At 37.7% G+C, this 25000-nt stretch overlaps 1 protein-coding gene across 1 annotated transcript in view; it reads right to left on the bottom strand.

Moving 5' to 3' along the window:
* cdh13 (cadherin 13, H-cadherin (heart)) overlaps positions 1 to 25000 on the bottom strand; it is an 892196-nt gene that overhangs the window by 488910 nt on the left and 378286 nt on the right. The window contains exon 5 of the mRNA XM_061970208.1: positions 14493 to 14498. Coding sequence (XP_061826192.1) covers positions 14493 to 14498 — 6 coding nt within the window. The remainder of the gene's footprint in view (positions 1 to 14492; positions 14499 to 25000) is intronic.

Raw genomic sequence — 25000 nt, 5'->3', positions numbered from 1 at the left:
GCCTGCCGATATTATCGGACATCTCTAATTTATAGTATTATGTTTGACAGAGTTTGAGAGAATGCTTTTGTGTAAAATAATACAACATATGTGGTGGGATTAAAATGCAATAAAGCATGTTGTCTTGGAATACAACATTATCTTACAAATAGGGCTGTTAAAGTTATTCATTTACACATGCAATTAATCACAAAATATTATCGCATCAATCATGTACCGTATTTTCCGGAAGATAGGGCGCACCGCATTATTAGACTGGGGACGGCGTGGCGAAGTTGGGAGAGTGGCCGTGCCAGCAATCTGAGGGTTACTGGTTCAATCCCCACCTTCTACCATCCTAGTCACGTCCGTTGTGTCCTTGAGCAAGACACTTCACCCTTGCTACTGATGGTCCTGGTTAGCGCTGTGCATGGCAGCTCCTGCCATCAGTGTGTGAATGTGTGTGTGTGTGTGAATGGGTGAATGTGTCAAAGCGCTTTAAGTTCCTTAAAAAAAAAAAAAAGGTAGAATAGCGCTATACAAGTACAACCCATTTACCATTTACCATTATAAGGTGCACTGCAGATGAATAGTCTATTTTCGATATTTTTTTCATATATAAAGCGCACCGGATTATAGGAGTCATGTTATTTTTAATTTTTTTCTAAATGTAAAACACTCTCGTGTGGTCTACATAACATGTAATGGTGGTTCTTTGGTCAAAATGTTGCATAGATTATGTTTTACAGACCATCTTCAAGCCGCTTTCTGACAGTCGCTTCAGGATGCGCTGTTTTGTGGGCGGTCTTATTTACGTGGCTCACCTTCGACAGCGTCTTCTCCCCGTCATTTTTGTTGTAGCGGTGTAGCGTGCAAGGACGGGGGTGGAAGAAGTGTCAAAAGATGGAGCTAACTGTTTTAAGGACATTCAGTCTTTACTTAAATCAGGGGTCGGCAACCCAAAATGTTGAAAGAGCCATATTGGACCAAAAATACAAAAACAAATCTGTCTGGAGCCTCAAAAAATTAAAAGCCATATTACATACAGATAGTGTGTCATGAGATATAAATTGAATCAAGAGGACTTAAAGGAAACCAAATGAGCTCAAATATACCTTTAAGTGAGACATAATGATGCAATATGTACATATAGCTAGCCTAAATAGCATGTTAGCATCGATTAGCTTGCAGTCATGCAGTGACCAAATATGTCTGATTAGCACTCCACACAAGTCAATAACATCAACAAAACTCACCTTTGTGCATTCACGCACAACATCAAAAGCTTGGTGGACAAAATGAGACGAAAAAGAAGTGACATAAAACACGTCCTAGAAAGTCGGAGAAAGTTATACATGTAAACAAACAACGGTGAGTTCAAGGACCGCCAAAATTAGTAGGACAAAACGGCGCTCGTCAAATACTCGAATCAGTGAGGCATGTTTAATATAAACAGTGGGATTTATAACAATTAGGGAGGTTTTTGTCATGTTTGTCCTCCTACACAAACCATATTAAAACAAAAAATAAAAAAATTTCCCCTCATCTTTTTCCATTTTTCATGCATTTTTGAAAAAGCTTCAGAGAGCCACTAGGGCGGTGCATGCGGCTCTAGAGCCGCGGGTTGCCGACCCCTGACTTAAATCAGTAATGGAGCAGCATCTCCTCATCCGGAAACAACAACACCAGAAATGTGTCCTGTGAAAAACCATCCGACCGGAACTCTCTAATAACTAAATTTCCTTGGGTGAATAATGTAAACTCACTACACCGGTATGTTTTAGCGCTTTCATGGCGGGTTCACTGACAGATACAGGTAAAAGCCAGTAAATTAGAATATTTTGAAAAACTTGATTTATTTCAGTAATTGCATTCAAAAGGTGTAACTTGTACATTATATTTATTCATTGCACACAGACTGATGCATTCAAATGTTTATTTCATTTAATTTTGATGATTTGAAGTGGCAACAAATGAAAATCCAAAATTCCGTGTGTCACAAAATTAGAATATTACTTAAGGCTAATACAAAAAAGGGATTTTTAGAAATGTTGGCCAACTGAAAAGTATGAAAATGAAAAATATGAGCATGTACAATACTCAATACTTGGTTGGAGCTCCTTTTGCCTCAATTACTGCGTTAATGCGGCGTGGCATGGAGTCGATGAGTTTCTGGCACTGCTCAGGTGTTATGAGAGCCCAGGTTGCTCTGATAGTGGCCTTCAACTCTTCTGCGTTTTTGGGTCTGGCATTCTGCATCTTCCTTTTCACAATACCCCACAGATTTTCTATGGGGCTAAGGTCAGGGGAGTTGGCGGGCCAATTTAGAACAGAAATACCATGGTCCGTAAACCAGGCACGGGTAGATTTTGCGCTGTGTGCAGGCACCAAGTCCTGTTGGAACTTGAAATCTCCATCTCCATAGAGCAGGTCAGCAGCAGGAAGCATGAAGTGCTCTAAAACTTGCTGGTAGACGGCTGCGTTGACCCTGGATCTCAGGAAACAGAGTGGACCGACACCAGCAGATGACATGGCACCCCAAACCATCACCCAACCATGCAAATTTTGCATTTCCTTTGGAAATCGAGGTCCCAGAGTCTGGAGGAAGACAGGAGAGGCACAGGATCCACGTTGCCTGAAGTCTAGTGTAAAGTTTCCACCATCAGTGATGGTTTGGGGTGCCATGTCATCTGCTGGTGTCGGTCCACTCTGTTTCCTGAGATCCAGGGTCAACGCAGCCGTCTACCAGCAAGTTTTAGAGCACTTCATGCTCATGAAAAAAAAAAAGATTTGAAGTGCGCCTTATACCCGGAAAATACGGTATGAACGCTGATTAGGTACGCAATTCGTTTTGACTGCACAACCTTCGCAAATGGTTACCTGAAAGACGGAGCAGGATGTTAGACAGTCAGTGATCAGGTCAATTCATACTGTGCAACAGTGCAAATATGAGTGAGGAGATTTACTGTAAATATTTGCTCCAAAATAAACCCAAATGGGAGTTGTGTGCACACGCAAAGCACGTGCCCTCTTTTAGTAGGAACCCTAGGCGCACTTTTAGAAATAAGGCCCCTGCGAAGGAGACATGTCGTGTTCCAAATTGCACACTTTCACATTCACATTATTCAAAGCGTATACTGTAAGTGCGTTCAAAATTATTGCAAAATTGAGTACACGGCCAGTGCCGTTGCACTCCGGTAATCTATTTGAGACATGGCTACACAAATATCCGCACATCAGACAGGAACACAGTGTGGGATTTGAAAAACACAATCACACAGTTCTCAATAAAAATAGGGCAAAACAATGTTCTGAGTGAGTCGCTAATTACTAATCATCAGTACTGTCTTCCCATCACAGCAAGCCTGAGAGCTGAGGCTCAATCAAGACGGACTGTGTGGCAAGTCAAGATTTAGTGGCTGTTGCTTATCAAAATTATCCTTTTGTAGAAAATAACATTTTTTTTTTTTTTTTTTACTTTCATTCACCAGAAAAACTGATAATTATGAGTACTGCATATTTAATGTTTCCCTAAATTGCATACTGCATACACAAAATATTCTCACTGTGAATAAAAACTGTCTCTACCGTATTTTTCGGAGTATAAGTCACGCTGGAGTATAAGTCGCACCGGCCGAAAATGCATAATAAAGAAGGGAAAAAACATATATAAGTCGCACTGGAGTATAAGTCGCATTTTTGGGGGATATTTATTTCATAAAAGCCAACACCAAGAATAGACATTTGAAAGGCAATTTAAAATAAAGAATAGTTAAGGACCTATTTTAGCGGTGCATTGATCATAGATAACCAACTTCCTTATACTGCTTTACTGACATCATCAACAGGTGAGCTGCTTTCTCGCCTCGGAGCTTATGACTAGATTATAAATCATGCCTACAGTGATAGTAAAATGATTGTGGACATAAACATGGAAGGTGGTAAACTTTGACAGCCAATTTAGACCCGGTAATGAGGGAAAAAAGACCCTAAAAGACGCTTTGTTCCACAATGATTATGATGAATTAATCTAAACAGGAATATATCAACATTTTCAGAGTCAGCATCCCAGTGGAAGCAGACATTGTACAGTAAGTGGTATTTTATTGTGTTTGTTGTGTCTCATAAAAACAGCAATTAGTAGTAATAACATAACATGTTGTCGAAGAAATAACAAACATGACGCATTTGTGAAATTAATGCGCCCCCATATGCTTAAAATGATCAAAATAGGTAAATATCACATGTTGTTATTTTAACTATAGAGTTTCCCTTAAACTGCCAAGATACCTGTGGCGGTGGGGGCGTGGTTATGGGCGTGGTCACAAGTAACGTCATTGAGTACCGTATTTTTCGGAGTATAAGTCGCACCGGAGTATAAGTCGCACCTGCCGAAAATGCATAATGAAGAAGGAAAAAAACATATATAAGTCACACTGGACTATAAGTCGCATTTTTTGGGGAAATGTATTTGATAAAACCCAACACCAAGAATAGACATTTGAAAGGCAATTTAAAATAAATAAAGAATAGTGAACAACAGGCTGAATAAGTGTACGTTATATGAGGCATAAATAACCAACTGAGAACGTGCCTGGTATGTTAACGTAACATATTATGGTAAGACTCATTCAAATAACTATAACATATAGAACATGCTATACGTTTACCAAACAATCTGTCACTCCTAATCGCTAAATCCCATGAAATTTTATACGTCTAGTCTCTTACGTGAATGAGCTAAATAATATTATTTGATATTTTACGGTAATGTGTTAATAATTTCACACATAAGTCGCTCCTGAGTATAACTTATAGTCCGAAAAATACAGTACTTTTTTTTCTTTTCTCGAGAGCCATAAACAACTTTTAGAATGAAAAATAAGTATCAAATATGTTGACTACAGTCAGGCATCATAAGAAACCAGCAAAACATCAAAAAAGGACAGGTCACAATATCAAACACCCTTTTGTTATGCCCTTGTCATTCAAGTATTAGTATGTCTTGTTTTTACAGTACCTTTTGTATCAATAGTACTTAAGTTATTTTTAATAATAACAATAATATACTCAAATTACAGAAGTGGGGTGCCTCACGGACACATTATTTCTGATATTCAATAGTACCGTATTGTTCGGACCATAGGGCGCACCGGATTATAAGGCACGCTGACAATGAGCGGGTCTAGTCGGGTCTTTTTTCATACAAAAGGCGCACCGGATTATAAGGCGCATTAAAGGAGTCATATTAGGATTTTTTTCTAAATGGGAAAACCCTATCTTGTGGTCTACATAACATGTAATGGTGGTTCTTTGGTCAAAATGTTGCATAGATTATGTAAAAATATGGAGTGTGTGTGTGCGTGTGTGTGTGCGTGTTCTGGCAATGTCCCTTAAGGGACCTCTGACGGTATGGGGACAAAAAAAACAGGTCCCCTAAAGGGAAACCTTTTTAAATGATAGTCAGATCCATTCTAAAGATGCCTAAGTGATTTTTAAGCTTTGGCCCATAAAACATGTTTACTGGTTAGTTTGAGTGTGAGACATTTGCACAGCAGCCCCCTCATCGGGCTGTAGCTGGTGGTCTTGACAAAATTGGTGCAGTTCAGCTAAATTTGTTGGTTTTCTGACATGGACTTGTCTCTTCAGCATTGTCCACACGTTTAAGTCAGGACTTTGGGAAGGCCATTCTAAAACCTTAAGAATGGCCTTAAATCAGTCAAGCCTGATTTAGCCATTCCTTTGCCACTTTTGACGTGTGTTTGGGGTCATTGTCCTGTTGGAACACCCAACTGTGCCCAAGACCCAACCTCAGGGCTGATGAGTTCAGGTTGTCCTGAAGAATTTGGAGGTAATCCTCCTTTTTCATTGTCCCATTTACTCTGTGTAAAGCACCAGTTCCATTGGCAGCAAAACAGGCCCAGAGCATAATACTACCACCACCATGCTTGACAGTAGTGGCGGTGTTCCTGGGATTAAAGGCCTCACATTTTCTCCTCCAAACATATTGCTGTGTATTGAGGCCAAACAGCTCAATTTTTGTTTCAGATTAAAATCAGATTTAAAAAAATCAGATGCAGGCCACTTTGGCTTGCAGTGTAAATGTAGTCTTTGACCCCTTATTGGGTTATTTCCAGATGTACATGGAGACTATATCACCATCGCATGCGATGTCTGAGATAATCGAATCATAAGAAAAATGGGGTGTGCTAAAACCGACATTCCATTTTAGAACAAAGGTTGTCAGTGCTTGATATATAAAAACAAAGTCATGTTTGTTATCATCAAAAGTGAAAAGGTTGCAGTAGAAGTGTGCGTTATGTGAGCATCCCTTCTAAGAGTTCTCACCCGACAAATGTATCTTTTATTGCATTGTATGTTTTTTTTTTACTGGACATCACACCTGCCCTATTTGTCCTGCATTTCAGGTCGGGTGTGGAATTTGTCTCTGCTGCAAATAAACACCACTAATTGTCTTGAACAAATAAAAGAGGGGAGGAAGTTTTTTTTGTTTTTTTTGTCTTTCCAAGACAATTAAGTGAATAATCTATTCAAAATGATAAAGCCAGAGGCTGTTTGCATTTTATAGACTGTAAAATTCCCTAACACAACTTGCTTGTTCTGCACTGGGTAGCTGAGGGCAAATGGGTGTTTAATGGCGGAATTTGTGAGAGCACAAACAAGACAAAAAAGTGCGTTGTGGGGAAAGAAAATGAAACAAAGCAAACATGTCGACGCTGGTGGACAGCCGGATGACAGAGAGATGAGAATGACTGACAGTAAGGTCTTGGCTAGACTATAAACTAATATATAAACTTGAATAGTGTAGTATAGTATAGTAGTATAGTTACCAATGATCTGTTCATAATGAGTATTTTTCTTAAACTACATGTTATAATCCAATACAGTAGCATTCAAATTATGTTTATGGCCTCACAAAGGGCTCTACCTGCAAATATACAGAGTCTGTTTTCACTCAGAGATGGTCCACATGAACTCAGGGGTGTCCTGAACTTCAAACATAACATTGTAAATTCCACATCTAAGGCTCAAACGTTATCTATAGCGGGGGTGAAAATGTGCATACTTGCCAACTCTCCCGGATTTTCCGGGAGACTCCTGAAATTCAGCGCATCTCCCGAAAACCTCCCAGGACAAATTTTCTCCCGAAAATCTCCCGAAATTCAGGCGGAGCTGGAGGCCACACCCCCTCCAGCTCCATGTGGACCTGAGTCCGCTTTCCCACGATATAAACAGTGTGCCCGCCCAATCACATTATAACTGTAGAATGATGGAGGGCAAGTTCTTGGTTTTTTATGTGGGTTTATTGTTAGGCAGTTTCGTTAACGTCCTCCCAGCGCGGTAACAACACACAAACCGTAAAGCAGTTCGTCTGCCGTAAACAGCAATGCTGTGTCACTCTTAAACAGGACAATACTGCCATCTATAACATCAATAACATATACGGCTTTTAGAGAGTGCAGTGCACAACTGCACACACAACAAGGAGACTAAGCAGAAGAACGAGGAAGATACAGCCATGGCGACGCCGACGACGAGTAAGATGAAGAAATACGTTTTGTTGCACCTTTCCTGCCTGAGTCCGGCGGTTAGTTGCAAATCTTGCTTTATTGATTGCTTGCACACAGCCAATCCAACACAAAACAAACTAGTCCCGCCCGCACTCACGCTACCGCTCCCTCTCTTCTCTCGCCCACACACTCACTGACGTCACTCACCTCACATGCTCACCTATTAAAGGGCCACACACACACATACGCTACTCTCATAACAGCTTGTAAGTTCCAAGCCGCAGCTGCGATTGGACCTGGATAGCCTCCGGGAAGAAGTAGTGGACAACCAAGTGCTTGGCACGGAAGATCTTCCTCAGGAAGCAAAGATTGACCGGTTTTGGGCCATGGTAGGGAGAGATGGAAGACTCCAGACTCTAATGCATTTGATGAAAGCACTTTTGTGCGTGCCACACAATGCATCATCAGAGAGGGTGTTCAGCATGGTTAGAAAAATAGTGACAGAGAATAGAACAAGGATGGACAATTCAACCCTTAACTCAACAATGAGTAGATGAGTGTTATGTGTGTGTATATGTGTAAATAAATGAACACTGAAATTCAAGTATTTATTTTATTTATATATATATATATATATATATATATATATATATATATATATATATATATATATATATATATATATATATATGTATATATATATATGTATATATATATATATATATATATAATAAATATATATATACATAGCTAGAATTCACTGAAAGTCAAGTATTTATTAGCTATATATATATATATATATATATATATATATATATATATATATATATATATATATATATATATATATATATATATATATATATATATATATATATATAGGTGCAAAATAACTCACTGTGGAATAAGGGACATAACACACCAGACAAGGCTTCAGAAGACGAAAGATACCCAGGCAAGATGGAGCTAATCTCATGGTCGCTCAATGCTATTATATCCATATTAGTGTATGTATACTGACTTGTCATTATCAGCCATTATCATACGTTATACTTGTTCTGAAATTGTCATGTATCCATCAAATCTGCTGTTGAAACTTGGACTCTATAACCAACATATATAACCAACATATAAATTGATTGTAAATTAGGGGCGGGACATGGATAAGCATTCTTGCTTTTTTCCCGTATCCCTTTTCGGTGGGTGCCGTTGCATGTCTGTCAAATTACAAAGAGTGATGAAGTGTTGCTATATATGTCTGCCTGATGAAATAAATAACATTAATTCATTCAAATTCATTCATAGTATGGTCGCTTTTGGAATCCGCTTGTGAATCTGTCGGGATGGCGGCTTTCAAAGCCATGTTAAATTAGCAACTACTATCTCTAAGGGACTTTGGAATGAACACAGCCATGATGTTTAATCAAAATATTGGCTGTGATTTAAATCATGTGGGGTTGTTTTCCTCTTAAAGGGGAACATTATCACAATTTCAGAAGGGTTAAAACCATTAAAAATCAGTTCACAGTGGCTTATTTTATTTTTCGAAGTTTTTTTCAAAATTTTACCCTTTTATCCCTAAAAAAAGCTTCAAAGTGCCTGATTTTAACCATCGTTATATACACCCGTCCATTTTCCTGTGACGTCACATAGTGATGCCAACACAAACAAACATGGCGCATAGAACAGCAAGCTATAGCGACATTAGCTCGGATTCAGACTCGGATTTCAGCGGCTTAAGCGATTCAACAGATTACGCATTTATTGAAACGGATGGTTGTAGTGTGGAGGCAGGTAGCGAAAACGAAATTGAAGAAGAAACTGAAGCTATGTATGCAAGCGAAACCGACGAAAACGACACGACAGCCAGCGACACGGGAGAAAGCGAGGACGAATTCGACGATCGCCTTCTAACCAACGATTGGTATGTGTTTGTTTGACATTAAAGGAAACTAACAACTATGAACTAGGTTTACAGCATATGAAATACATTTGGCAACAACATGCACTTTGAGAGTGCAGACAGCCCAATTTTCATCAATTAATATATTCTGTAGACATACCCTCATCCGCGCTCTTTTCCTGGGGGTCTGGCGGCAGATTTATTTGACTTTATCGTTGGAAATGCATCTGCTTTGAGTGTCGCAGGATATCCACACATTCTTGCCATCTCTGTCGTAGCATAGCTTTCGTCGGTAAAGTGTGCGGAACAAACGTCCAATTTCTTGCCACTTTTGCATCTTTGGGCCACTGGTGCACCTTGAATCCGTCCCTGTTCGTGTTTATAATAATAGAATATAATAATAGAAAGGCGTTTTAATTCGACAAAATTCACCCATTTAGAGTTCGGAAATCGGTTAAAAAAATATATGGTCTTATTTCTGCAACATCAAGGTATATATTGACGCTTATATAGGTCTGGTGATAATGTTCCCCTTTAAAGCCTCCGTGTCGAGAAATGTATTTCCTATATTTGTAAACAATAACAAACAACAAAAGATTTTCTGATACTAAAAAATATCAATCTAACCTCTGTTGTATCGTCCATATACTGATTCTATACTTGGCATCGTTATTAGAGTTGTATATAATTCTTTGTGATGGATTATTTGATAAATATCTAGATACATGGGTTATGATATGATTCAAAAACATTATATTTTAAAAACAGAACGATTCGATCGGTTCATCACAGTATACGAATAATGTGATAGTGTACATCTGATTTGATTCTACGGTTATAGGTTAACAGTTTGGACCTCAACACCAAGCTCTCAGAGTAGATCTGAGCATGAAGTGGTGAATACGTTGAATCGTCCAGTTGCAATTGATGTATTGTCCTGGAAAAGGCAACATATTGTGGCCCCCCATACTACAACTTCCTGAAAATCCCCCCTCCACAGTTAGGAGAAAGGCAATAGGTCTAAAAGATAATGTCAAATTTGCGGGACACAGCCAGAATGTGGAATCAACATGTATTATCACGATATGACGATGGTATTAAAAGTAGAGGTGGGCATCTCACGATTCAAGAGCGACAATTATTTCAAAAATCGATTATTCACGCATCTTTAATTTATGTATATTGATGCAGTTTTACATGTATTTTCGTTTCAGTGCATTTGTAATAAGAAATTCCCATCATATTTATTAAATTCATGGGAATGTGTGCAAAATTGGAACATAAGCGCCCTATAATCTCGGTGAGGTGACTCACTGCAGTCAGCCAAATTTTAGAACCGTCTGCATTACTTTATTTACAATAAATAAATCAAATATTGACTATCGACGTTTACTAATTGATTTTGTAATAGTTCATGTCCGAATTTCGATGCATCTAAAAATCGATTTCCCTCACCTCTAATTAAAAGGTCTATGGTGGGCCAAATCTTATATCTACCGCAGTGGTTCTCAAATGGGGGTACGCGTACCCCTGGGGGTACTTGAAGGTATGTCAAGGGGTACGTGAGATTTTTTTTTAGATATTCTAAAAATAGCAACAATTCACAAATCCTTTGTAAATATATTTATTCAATAATACTTCAACAAAATAAGAATGTAAGTTCATAAACTCAGTGAAGCAAAAGCTCAGGTTTCTCACTAAAATGTCTGTCAAAAAGAACTGTGAAAAGAAATGCAATATTCAGTGTTGACGGATAGATCTTTTGTGGATATGTTCCATAAATATTGATGTTAAATATTTCTTTTTTTGTAAAGAAATGTTTAGAATTAAGTTCATGAATCCAGATGGATCTCTATTACAATCCCCAAAGAGGGCACTTTAAGTTGATGATTACTTCTATGTGTAGAAATCTTTATTTATAATTGAATCACTTGTTTATTTTTCAACAGTTTTTAGTTATTTTTATATCTTTTTTTCCAAATAGTTCAAGAAAGACCACTACAAATGAGCAATATTTTGCACTGTTATACAATTTAATAAATCAGAAACTGATGACATAGTGCTGTATTTTACTTCTTTATCTCTTTTTTTCAACCAAAAATGCTTTGCTCTGATTAGGGGGTACTTGAATTAAAAACATTTTCACAGGGGGTACATCACTGAAAAAAGGTTGAGAACCACTGATCAACCGTATTTTTCGGACGATAAGATAGATAGCCAATATGCATTCTCAACAGTACACACATTTGCACAACACTGGCAAAATAGAGGAATAATAACGTCAACAGGAAACCTGTAACACATGGAGAACTATTAAAATAATTATTAAAAGCGGTACAGTTACCAGCTAAAATAGCAACGTGCAAATGTGCGGCACACACCAACGGAACGGACGCAATATCACGTTTGCGGACAAAACAGCAAAACAAACAGCAGAATAAGAAATCCAAGTTTTTAAACTACAAACCCCGTTTCCATATGAATTGGGAAATTGTGTTAGATGTAAATAAAAACGGAATACAATGATTTGCAAATCATTTTCAACCCATATTCAGTTGAATATGCTACCAAGACAACATATTTGATGTTCAAACTCATAAACATTTTTTTTTTTTGCAAATAATCATTAACTTTAGAATTTGATGCCAGCAACACGTGCCAAAGAAGTTGGAAAAGGTGGCAATAAATACTGATAAAGTTGAGGAATGCTCATCAAACACTCATTTGGAATATTCCACAGGTGTGCAGGCTAATTGGGAACAGGTGGGTGCCATGATTGGGTATAAAAACAGCTTCCCATCCTTTCACAAGAAAGGATGGGGCGAGGTACACCCCTTTGTCCACAACTGCGTGAGCAAATAGTCAAAACAGTTTAAGAACAACGTTTCTCAAAGTGCAATTGCAAGAAATTTAGGGATTTCAACATCTACGGTCCATAATATCATCAACACATTTCCGGCGGATGAGGCAATGCTGCTCCATTATTGATTTACGTAAAGTCTGAATGTAATTAAAACAGTTAGCTCCATCTTTTGACACTTCTTCCACTCCCGTCCTTGCACGCTACACCGCTACAACAAAGATGACGGGGAGAAGACGCTGTCGAAGGTGAGCCACGTAAATAAGACCGCCCACAAAACGGCGCATCCTCAAGTGACTGTCAGAAAGCGGCTTGAAGATGATCTGTAAAACATAATCTATGCAACATTTTGACCAAAGAACCATCATTGCATGTTATATAGACCAGTGGTTCTCAACCTTTTTTCAGTGATGTACTCCCTGTGAACATTTTTTTAATTCAAGTACCCCCTAATCAGAGCAAAGCATTTTTGGTTGACAAAAAGAGATAAAGAAGTAAAATACAGCACTATGTCATCACTGTCTGATTTATTAAATTGTATAACGGTGCAAAAATATTGCTCATTTGTAGTGGTCTTTCTAGAACTATTTGGAAAAAAAGATATACAAATTAGAGATGTTCGATAATATCGGCCTACCGATATTATCGGGAGGCCGATAAATGCGTTTAAATGTAATATCGGAAATTATCGGTATCGTTTTTTTTAATGATTGGCATCATTTTTCTTTTTTTTTTTTTTTTAATCAACTTAAAAAACACAAGATACACTCACAATTAGTGCACCAACCCAAAAAAACTCCCTCCCCCATTCACACTCATTCACACAAAAGGGTTGTTTTTTTCTGTTATTAATATTCTGATTCCTACATTATATATCAATACAAATCAATACAGTCTGCAAGGGATACAGTCCGTAAGCACACATGATTGTGCGTGCTGCTGGTCCACTAATAGTACTAACCTTTAACAGTTAATTTAAAACATTGTCATTAATTACTAGTTTATATGTAACTGTTTTTATATTGTTTCACTTTCTTTTTTATTCAAGAAAATGTTTCTAATTTATTTATCTTATTTTATTTCATTAATTAAAATAAAAGTACCTTATCTTCACCATACCTGGTTGTCCAAATTAGGCATAATAATGTGTTAATTCCACGACTGTATATATCGGTTGATATCGGTATCGGTTGATATCGGTATCTGTAATTAAAGAGTTGGACAATATCGGGTATCGACAAAAAGCCATTATTGGACATCCCTAATAAAAATAACTAAAAACTTGTTGAAAAATAAACAAGTGATTCAATTATAAATAAAGATTTCTACACATAGAAGTAATCATCAACTTAAAGTGCCCTCTTTGGGGATTGTAATAGAGATCCATCTGGATTCATGAACTTAATTCTAAACATTTCTTCACAAAAAAGAAATCTTTAACATCAATATTTATGGAACATGTCCACAAAAAATCTAGCTGTCAACACTGAATATTGCATTGTTGCATTTCTTTTCACATTTCTTTTTGACAGACATTTAAAAAAAATCTCACGTACCCCTTGGCATACCTTCAAGTACCCCCAGGGGTATGCGTACCCCCTTTTGAGAACCACTGATATAGACCATAAGGAAATGTTTCAAATTCAGAAAAAAATCATAATATGACCCCTTTAATGCACCTTATTATCTGGTGTGCCTTTTGTATGAAAATAGACCTGACTAGACTTGCTCATCGGCAGTGCGACTTATAATCCGGTGCGCCCTATGGTCCGAAAAATACGGTATATTGTCTATATCGTGCAACCCAACCTGTCGCCAAAATCATTTGGTTGGTGTGCGTGTATGGAGTGTTTATACCAGGGTCCGGTCTTGGGTAGTGGGGTCAGGTGGATCATGTTGCTTAGTCCCAAGCATTAGTCTCACTAATATGGCCGAAAATCATCTGTGATTTGACAGATTTCCTTCATCCATACTGTCAGCTGACACATATAAAAGATACATTTTCTTCCAAGATCTGGATTGTGCGGCGAGTTGGTGATAGTACCCTCGGGGAAGGAAGGAGACAGAGCTCGTCATCAAAACAATGTTGCAGCTGGCGTGAGGTGTGACATAAACAATACAGTTCTTACCCTTCTCCTGAGACCTGCTGTCAGAACACCAGCCCCTGCCCCTCTAGGTCACCAGCACACACAAACACTACCCAGATGCACACACAAACAATCATCTGTCAAATGGCAGTATTAGCGATCTCCCATCGCTCTCGCTCCTTACCGCTTATCTTAGGGAAAGATGGAGGCAACATGAAAAATGAATGGGCGCGGCGTGGAAGTGGCAGGTTGCATAAGACGCAAAGCTATTGGTGTGGAAAATCAGCTTTCAGCGCGTCATAGACATACTGTATGGCCGGCCTGGGTAATTATTTTGACTCGGGGGGCCAAATTTAGAGAAAAAAACATGTGTTGGGGGGCCGGTATATCTGATTTTTAGGAACACTAATAACAACTAGATGAGGCAATTCCTGAAGGAATTGTGTGTGAATGCTCCAATGTTGAAGTTGAACTAAAATCCTGGATTTTCTTTTTTTTTTTAGAATTGTTGAACTAAAACACACAATTCCCAAAAAGGCTGAATATATTGAAGTTGGAACGGTTTGAATCAGATGAAAAATGTGGGAGTTGTGGAACTTTGAAGAATGTCTAATTAATTTCAATGGGAATTTCCCCCAAAATTGGGGAATTTCGGGAAAAGCGGGATTTTTTTTTTAAAATGGTAAAATAAACTTGAATGGTCTTAATGAGTTGAAATGGTTGTTGTTAGAACTGTTCAAATCGGTGGAGAAATGTTGAAGTAGTAACATGTTGAATTGAGAAATGGTATTACGGAATTCCTGGAATTTCGAGAAAAATAGGAATTTTTCCAGTACAAAAAACTACTATGTTTTTTGTCCTGATTAAGAGGAATGTTTTGAGGGTGGAACGATTTAAATGCGTTGAAAAATGTGGAAGGAGTAATCGCCAGAAAAAAGGGTGGAAATAGGGCTTTGGAAAACCAGGAATTCTGGAAAACCCTGGGATTTTTTTTTAACTTGGAAAAATGAATTTCCAAGATGGTGGAATGTGTTGAAGGTGGAACGGTTTGAATCAGATGAACAATGTGGGCGTTGTGGATCTTTGAAGAATGTCACATTCATTTCAATGGGAATTTCCCCCAAAATTGGGGAAAAGCGGGAATTTTTTTGAAAATGGTAAAAAAACAAACTTGAATGGTCTGAATGAGTTGAAATGGTTGGTGTTAGAATTTTTCAAATCGGTGGAGAAATGTTGAAGTAGTAACATGTTGAAGTGAGAAATGGTATTACGGAATTCCTGGAATTTCGAGAAAAACAGGAATTTTTCCAGTACAAAAAACTACTTTGTTTTTTTGTCCTGATTAAGAGGAATGTTTTGAGGGTGGAACGATTGAAATGCGTTGAAAAATGTGGAAGAAGTAATCGCCAGAAAAAAAGGTGGAAATAGGGCTTTGGAAAACCAGGAATTCTGGAAAATCCTGGGATTTTTTTTAACTTGGAAAAATGAATTTCTAAGATAATGGAATGTGTTGAAGGTGGAACGGTTTGAATCAGATGAAAAATGTGGGAGTTGTGGAACTTTGAAGAATGTCACATTCATTTCAATGGGAATTTCCCCAAAAATTGGGGAATTTCGGGAAAAGCGGGAATTTTTTTGAAAATGGTAAAAAAAAAACAAAAAAAACTTGAATGGTCTGAATGAGTTGAAATGGTTGGTGTTAGAATTTTTAAATCGGTGGAGAAATGTTGAAGTAGTAACATGTTGAATTGAGAAATGGTATTACGGAATTCCTGGAATTTCAAGAAAAACAGGAATTTTTCCAGTTTAAAAAATGACTTTGTTTTTTGTCCTGATTAAGAGGAATGTTTTACGTTAGAACGATTGAAATGCATTGAAAAATGTGGAAGGAGTAATCGCCAGAAACAAGGGCGGAAATAGGGCTTTGGAAAACCAGGAATTCTGGAAAATCCTGGGATTTTTTTTAACTTGGAAAAATGAATTTCCAAGATGGCGGAATGTGTTGAAGGTGGAACGGTTTGAATCAGATGAAAAATGTGGGAGTTGTGGAACTTTGAAGAATGTCACATTCATTTCAATGGGAATTTCCCCAAAAATTGGGGAATTTCGGGAAAAGCGGGAATTTTTTTGAAAATGGTAAAAAAACAAAAACTTGAATGGTCTAAATGAGTTGAAATGGTTGTTGTTAGAATTGTTCAAATCGGTGGAGAAATGTTGAAGTAGTAACATGTTGAATTGAGAAATGGTATTACGTAATTCCTGGAATTTCGAGAAAAACAGGAATTTTTCCCAGTACAAAAAACTATTTTGGTTTTTGTCCTGATTAAGAGGAATGTTTTGAGGGTGGAACGATTGAAATGCGTTGAAAAATGTGGAAGGAGTAATCGCCAGAAAAAAGGGTGGGCTTTGGAAAACCAGGAATTCTGGAAAAATCCTCGGATTTGTTTTAACTTGGAAAAATGAATTTCCAAGATGGTGGAATGTGTTGAATGTGGAACGGTTTGAATCAGATGAAAAATGTGAGAGTTGTGGAACTTTGAAGAATGCCCCATTTATTTCAATGGGAATTTCCCCCAAAATTGGGGAATTTCGGGAAAAGCGGGAATTTTTTTGAAAATGGTAAAAAAAAAAAAAAGAATAGTCTGAATGAGTTGAAATGGTTGGTGTCAGAATTTTTCAAATCGGTGGATAAATGTTGAAGTAGTAACATGTTGAATTGAGAAATGGTATTACGGAATTCCTGGAATTTCGAGAAAAACAGGAATTTTTCCAGTTCAAAAAACTACTTCGTTTTTTGTCCTGATTAAGAGGAATGTTTTGACGGTAAAACGATTGAAATGCGTTGAAAAATGTGGAAGGAGTAATCGCCAGAAACAAGGGCGGAAATAGGGCTTTGGAAAACCAGGAATTCTGGAAAATCCTGGGATTTTTTTTAACTTGGAAAAATGAATTTCCAAGATGGTGGAATGTGTTGAAGGTGGAACGGTTTGAATCAGATGAACAATGTGGGCGTTGTGGATCTTTGAAGAATGTCACATTCATTTCAATGGGAATTTCCCCCAAAATTGGGGAAAAGCGGGAATTTTTTTGAAAATGGTAAAAAAACAAACTTGAATGGTCTGAATGAGTTGAAATGGTTGGTGTCAGAATTTTTCAAATCGGTGGATAAATGTTGAAGTAGTAACATGTTGAATTGAGAAATGGTATTACGGAATTCCTGGAATTTCGAGAAAAACAGGAATTTTTCCAGTACAAAAAACTACTTCATTTTTTGTCCTGATTAAGAGGAATGTTTTGACGGTGGAACGATTGAAATGCGTTGAAAAATTTGGAAGGAGAAATCGCCAGAAACAAGGGTGGAAATAGGTCTTTGGAAAACCAGGAATTCTGGAAAATCCTGGGATTTTTTTTTAATTTGGAAAAATGCATTTCCAAGATGGTGGAATGTGTTGAAGGTGGAACGGTTTGAATAAAATGAAAAATGTGGGAGTTGTGGAACTTTGAAGAATGTCACATTCATATCAATGGGAATTTCCCCCAAAATTGGGGAATTTCGGGAAAAGTGGGAATTTTTTTGAAAATGGTAAAAAAAACAAAAAAACTTGAATGGTCTGAATAAGTTGAAATGGTTGGTGTCAGAATTTTTCAAATCGGTGGAGAAATGTTGAAGTAGAAACATGTTGAATTGAGAAATGGTATTACGGAATTCCTGGAATTTCGAGAAAAACAGGGATTTTTCCAGTTCAAAAAACTACTTCGTTTTTTGTCCTGATTAAGAGGAATGTTTTGACGGTAAAACGATTGAAATGCGTTGAAAAATGTGGAAGGAGTAATCGCCAGAAACAAGGGCGGAAATAGGGCTTTGGAAAACCAGGAATTCTGGAAAATCCTGGGATTTTTTTTAACTTGGAAAAATGAATTTCCAAGATGGTGGAATGTGTTGAAGGTGGAACGGTTTGAATCAGATGAACAATGTGGGCGTTGTGGATCTTTGAAGAATGTCACATTCATTTCAATGGGAATTTCCCCCAAAATTGGGGAAAAGCGGGAATTTTTTTGAAAATGGTAAAAAAACAAACTTGAATGGTCTGAATGAGTTGAAATGGTTGGTGTCAGAATTTTTCAAATCGGTGGATAAATGTTGAAGTAGTAACATGTTGAATTGAGAAATGGTATTACGGAATTCCTGGAATTTCGAGGAAAACAGGAATTTTTCCAGTACAAAAAACTACTTCATTTTTTGTCCTGATTAAGAGGAATGTTTTGACGGTGGAACGATTGAAATGCGTTGAAAAATTTGGAAGGAGAAATCGCCAGAAACAAGGGTGGAAATAGGTCTTTGGAAAACCAGGAATTCTGGAAAATCCTGGGATTTTTTTTTAATTTGGAAAAATGCATTTCCAAGATGGTGGAATGTGTTGAAGGTGGAACGGTTTGAATAAAATGAAAAATGTGGGAGTTGTGGAACTTTGAAGAATGTCACATTCATATCAATGGGAATTTCCCAAAAAATTGGGGAATTTCGGGAAAAGTGGGAATTTTTTTGAAAATGGTAAAAAAAACAAAAAACTTGAATGGTCTGAATAAGTTGAAATGGTTGGTGTCAGAATTTTTCAAATCGGTGGAGAAATGTTGAAGTAGTAACATGTTGAATTGAGAAATGGTATTACGGAATTCCTGGAATTTCGAGAAAAACAGGAATTTTTCCAGTTCAAAAAACTACTTTGTTTTTTGTCCTGATTAGGAGGAATGTTTTGAGGGTGGAACGATTGAAATGCGTTGAAAAATGTTGAAGGAGTAATCGCCAGAAACAAGGGTGGAAATAGGGCTTTGGAAAACCAGGAATTCTGGAAAATCCTGGGATTTTTTTTTATTTGGAAAAATGAATTTCCAAGATGGTGGAATGTGTTGAAGGTGGAACGGTTTGAATCAGATGAAAAATGTGGGAGTTGTGGAACTTTGAAAAATGTCCCATTCATTTCAATGGGAATTTCCCAAAAAATTGGGGAATTTCGGGAAAAGCGGGAATTTTTTTGAAAATGGTAAAAAAAAAAAAAAAAATTGAATGGTCTGAATGAGCTGAAATAGTTGTTGTTAGAATTTTTCAAATCGGTGGAGAAATGTTGAAGTAGTAACATGTTGAATTGAGAAATGGTATTACGGAATTTCCGGAATTTTGAGAAAAACAGGAATGTTTCCAGTTCAAAAAACTACTTCGTTTTTTGTCCTGATTAAGAGGAATGTTTTGACGGTGGAATGATTAAAATGCGTTGAAAAAATTGGAAGGAGTAATCGCCAGAAACAAGGGTGGAAATAGGGCTTTGGAAAACCAGGAATTCTGGAAAATCCTGGGATTTTTTTTAATTTGGAAAAATGAATTTCCAAGATGGTGGAATGTGTTGAAGGTGGAACGGTTTGAATCAAATGAAAAATGTGGGAGTTGTGGAACTTTGAAAAATGTCCCATTCATTTCAATGGGAATTTCCCAAAGAATTGGGGAATTTCGGGAAAACGGGATTTTTTTTGAAAATGGTAAAAAAAAATTAAAAAAAATTGAATGGTCTGAATGAGCTGAAATGGTTGTTGTTAGAATTTTTCAAATCGGTGGAGAAATGTTGAAGTAGTAACATGTTGAATTGAGAAATGGTATTACGGAATTTCCGGAATTTTGAGAAAAACAGGAATGTTTCCAGTTCAAAAAACTACTTAGTTTTTTGTCCTGATTAAGAGGAATGTTTTGACGGTGGAATGATTAAAATGCGTTGAAAAAATTGGAAGGAGTAATCGCTAGAAACAAGGGTGGAAATAGGGCTTTGGAAAACCAGGAATTCTGGAAAATCCTGGGATTTTTTTTAATTTGGAAAAAAGAATTTCCAAGATGTTGGAATGTGTTGAAGGTGGAACGGTTTGAATCAGATAAAAATGTGGGCGTTGTGGATCTTTGAAGAATGTCACATTCATTTCAATGGGAATTTCCCAAAAAATTGGGGAATTTCGGGAAAAGCGGGAATTTTTTTGAAAATGGTAAAAAAAACAAAATGAATGGTCTGAATGAGTTGAAATGGTTGGTGTCAGAATTTTTCAAATCGGTGGAGAAATGTTGAAGTAGTAACATGTTGAATTGAGAAATGGTATTACGGAATTCCTGGAATTTCGAGAAAAACAGGAATTTTTCCAGTTCAAAAAACTACTTTGTTTTTTGTCCTGATTAGGAGGAATGTTTTGAGGGTGGAACGATTGAAATGCGTTGAAAAATGTTGAAGGAGTAATCGCCAGAAACAAGGGTGGAAATAGGGCTTTGGAAAACCAGGAATTCTGGAAAATCCTGGGATTTTTTTTTATTTGGAAAAATGAATTTCCAAGATGGTGGAATGTGTTGAAGGTGGAACGGTTTGAATCAGATGAAAAATGTGGGAGTTGTGGAACTTTGAAAAATGTCCCATTCATTTCAATGGGAATTTCCCAAAAAATTGGGGAATTTCGGGAAAAGCGGGAATTTTTTTGAAAATGGTAAAAAAAAAAAAAAAAATTGAATGGTCTGAATGAGCTGAAATAGTTGTTGTTAGAATTTTTCAAATCGGTGGAGAAATGTTGAAGTAGTAACATGTTGAATTGAGAAATGGTATTATGGAATTTCTGGAATTTCGAGAAAAACAGGAATTTTTCCAGTTAAAAAAACTACTTCGTTTTTTTTCCTGATTAAGAGGAATGTTTTGAGGGTGGAACGATTGAAATGCGTTGAAAAATGTGGAAGGAGTAATCGCCAGAAAAAAGGGTGGAAATAGGGCTTTGGAAAACCAGGAATTCTGGAAAATCCTGGGATTTTTTTTTAATTTGGAAAAATGAATTTCCAAGATGGTGGAATGTGTTGAAGGTGGAATGGTATGAATAGGTTGAGAAATGTGGAAATGGGGAAAGTTTGAAAACTGGCCAATTCATTTTAAAATGGGAAAAATGTCTGGGAAAACCGAGAATTCTGTGAAGTCTGGGAATTTTTGGAATTTCTTAAGGGAATTTTTTCGACGCAAAAAATGTGCCTTGGCTCAAAAAAGGTTGGAAAACACTGCAACACAGTATTCGCCATCTTGTCTTGGCTGAGTTGATTGGCTGATACTTGAGGTTTTTTTTTTAAACTTAACTGACTCTCGTTCTTGATTGTTATTATGCACACCCTCCAATGAACTACATACCAGTCCAAACTGGTTCTGAAAACCCCGGTCGCTTGTTAACGCGGTGGCCCTCGGACGCTTCAGGGATACCGTACTGAAACCACCACCTGGCCCAAGGCTGTTGCTCTCAGTGGAGTATCATCGTTATCATAAATACACTGCAGCCGAGTATGTGATAGCTTTCATGTCACCGAGGGCACTGGGAGATTTCTCAGTGTCCTCACTCTAATATATCTCAGATTTTATCACGGGGTAACATAAATGAGAAGTCTGCTTTGGGTCTAAAATGTTGAAATTTGGTCTTGGAAGGAAATTAACTCCTTTGTTTAAAAAAAGAGTGTGTCAGGAAATGAGTGGATATTACTAAATCATAATGCAGCGTGACATTGTTTATTATTAAAACTGTTGTGACCTGTGTGGCAGCTTTTAGGTTTTGGTGTTGTTTTCCTGTGTTCAGTGCTTTTTTCCTGGCTAGCGCTCTTATTTTTGTTCCACTTCGGCGGGTGGTGGTGGGAACAAGCACTTTCCGTGTCGTTCTCGCCAGTTCCAGGTCCTTAAAGGCCTACTGAAACCCACTACTACCGACCACGCAGTCTGATAGTTTATATATCAATGATGAAATCTTAACATTGCAACACATGCCAAAACGGCCAGGTTAGCTTACTAAAGTGCAATTTTAAATTTTGCGCAAAATATCCTGCTGAAAACGTCTCGGTATGATGACGCCTGCGCGGGACGTCACGGATTGTAGAGGACATTTTGGGACAGCATGGTGGCCAGCTATTAAGTCGTCTGTTTTCATCGCAAAATTCCACAGTATTCTGGACATCTGTGTTGGTGAATCTTTTGCAATTTGTTCAATGAACAATGGAGACAGCAAAGAAGAAAGCTGTAGGTGGGAAGCGGTGTATTGCGGCAGGTGTTGTGCCGGATAACGCACCCCCGCCGTAGAATGCACCCCCTGACTGTTGTGCCGGAAAACACAGCCGGTGTTTCATTGTTTACATTCCCGAAAGATGACAGTCAAGCTTTACCATTGGCCTGTGGAGAACTGGTACAACAGAGACTCTTACCAGGAGGACTTTGAGTTGGATACGCAGACGCGGTACCGTGAGTACGCATGCAGCTGCGGCTTCCAAACATTTGATCGCTTGCCCGTACGTGCGTGCCGCTATGTGCATGTCACGTACGTAACTTTGGGGACTTTGGGGAAATATATGTGCTGTATGAACTTTGGGGAGGTGAACGGTACTTTGGGCTGTGGGATTGAGTGAGTTGTGCAGGTGTTTGAGTTGTATTGGCGGGTTATATGGACGGGAGGGGGGAGGTGTTTGTTATGCGGGATTCATTTATGGCATATTAAATATAAGCCTGGTTGTGTTGTGGCTAATAAAGTATATATATGTCTTGTGTTTATTTACTGTTTTAGTCATTCCCAGCTGAATATCAGGTCCCACCCGCCTCTCACAGCATCTTCCCTATCTGAATCGCTCCCACTGCCCTCTAGTCCTTCACTCTCACTTTCCTCATCCACAAATCTTTCATCCTCGCTCAAATTAATGGGGAAATTGTCGCTTTCTCGGTCCGAATCGCTCTCGCTGCTGGTGGCCATGATTGTAAACAATGTGCAGATGTGAGGAGCTCCACAACCTGTGACGTCACGCGCATCTCGTCTGCTACTTCCGGTACAGGCAAGGCTTTTTTTATCAGCGACCAAAAGTTGCGAACTTTATCGTCGATGTTCTCTACTAAATCCTTTCAGCAAAAATATGGCAATATCGCGAAATGATCAAGTATGACACATAGAATGGACCTGCTATCCCCGTTTAAATAAGAAAATCGCATTTCAGTAGGCTGTCAAAGTGTCCCAACTTGTTGGATTATCTCCTCAGCCATCTACTTCCCAGGTGAGAGGCTTGATTTATGATCTAAAACACATGTGTCAAACTCAAAGCCCGGGGGCCAGATGTGGCCCGCCACTTCATTTTATTTGGCCCTCGAGAGCCTGGAAATATGTATCAATGAAGTACTGTAACTTTTCTTACTAAATGTATTATTTATTTCTATTTTGGGAGCAAAACATGTATGTACTCCATGTAATCGCAAATTATGTTAACTTAAATACTGTCTAATTACGCAAAAATATACTATCAAACATTCAAACCATTTTGTAAATATCAATAAATAGTAATAATAATGATTGCAAAGCCAGTTGTCCATCAAATTGTGCAATGTAAAAGTAGCAATATATTTCATGGTAAAATTGTGAAATTTACTTAGACTTAGACTTCCTTTTATTGTCATTCAAATTTGAGCATTACAGTACAGATAAGAACAACATTTCGTTGCATTCGCTCATTGTAGTGCAGGATAAAAGAGCAATAAGGTGCATATATAAATAAACAGATTAATGTACAGATAAATATATTGCACTTTTGCATATGCAGCCACGTTTATGGATGTATGTTATATTGTCTTTATATTCCAGCGAGTTACTGTGGTTTTTTTACAGCATTTTTCTCCAAATGAAAAAAACTGCACTTTTTTTTACTGTAATAAACTGCGGTGCCGTTTTGGCATTTACAGTAATACACAGAATATATGGTTGCTGATTTGCGGTAAAAAACAAACAAAAACAACAACAATTGGCAGCTCAGGTGCCAAAATTTTACTGTAAAATTGCAGTTTTTTTAATTTACAGTAAAAAAAAATAATAATTAAATTTTACAGTAAAATGTTGCCAACTGACCTGCCTTTTTTACCATAAAACCAGCAGTACTGGTTTTCCATTTGCAGTAATATACACAAAATTTTGAGGTGAAATATTTTTTACACATTTTAGTTTTTAAATAATCTACTAAAAAATGCATTAAAAAATGGTTTAATAATAGTATTCACTGTTGGAAGCGGCCCTCTGGGGCCAAACATAACTGTGATGTGGCCCTCAGTGAAAACGACTTTGATACCTCTGATCTATAATAAAGTGACAGGGAGCAAGGAAGCGAGAAAGCAGCAGACCATTCGATGATGTAAACATAGGGAGACACGGAAGTGATTACGTCACCTCTATATATAGCTCGTCTGCGTAAGCACTTATAATAACAATATCACTAATTAAAGTACCAATGATTGTCACACACACACTAGGTGTGGCAAAATTATTATCTGCATTTGACCCATCACCCTTGATCACCCCCTAGGAGGTGAGGGGAGCAGTGAGCAGCAGCGGTGGCCGCGCCCAGGAATATTTTTTGGTGATTTAACCCCAAATTCCAACCCTTGATGTTGAGTGCCAAGCAGGGAGGTAATAGGTCCCATTTGTATAGTCTTTAGTATGACTCGGCCGGGGTTTGAACTCACGACCTACCGATCTCAGGGCGGACGCTCTAACCACTAGGCCACTGACTATTGTTGCCGCTTTTTGAATGGTTATTTATCGGATTTTAAGGGCGTAATAGTGGACCTCGTAT

The sequence above is a fragment of the Nerophis lumbriciformis genome, linkage group LG10, assembly GCF_033978685.3.
Source record: "Nerophis lumbriciformis linkage group LG10, RoL_Nlum_v2.1, whole genome shotgun sequence".
NCBI classification, from domain to species: domain Eukaryota; kingdom Metazoa; phylum Chordata; class Actinopteri; order Syngnathiformes; family Syngnathidae; genus Nerophis; species Nerophis lumbriciformis.
The sequence above is the reverse complement of the archived record's forward strand: the minus strand, read 5'-3'. Positions and strand labels throughout refer to the sequence as shown.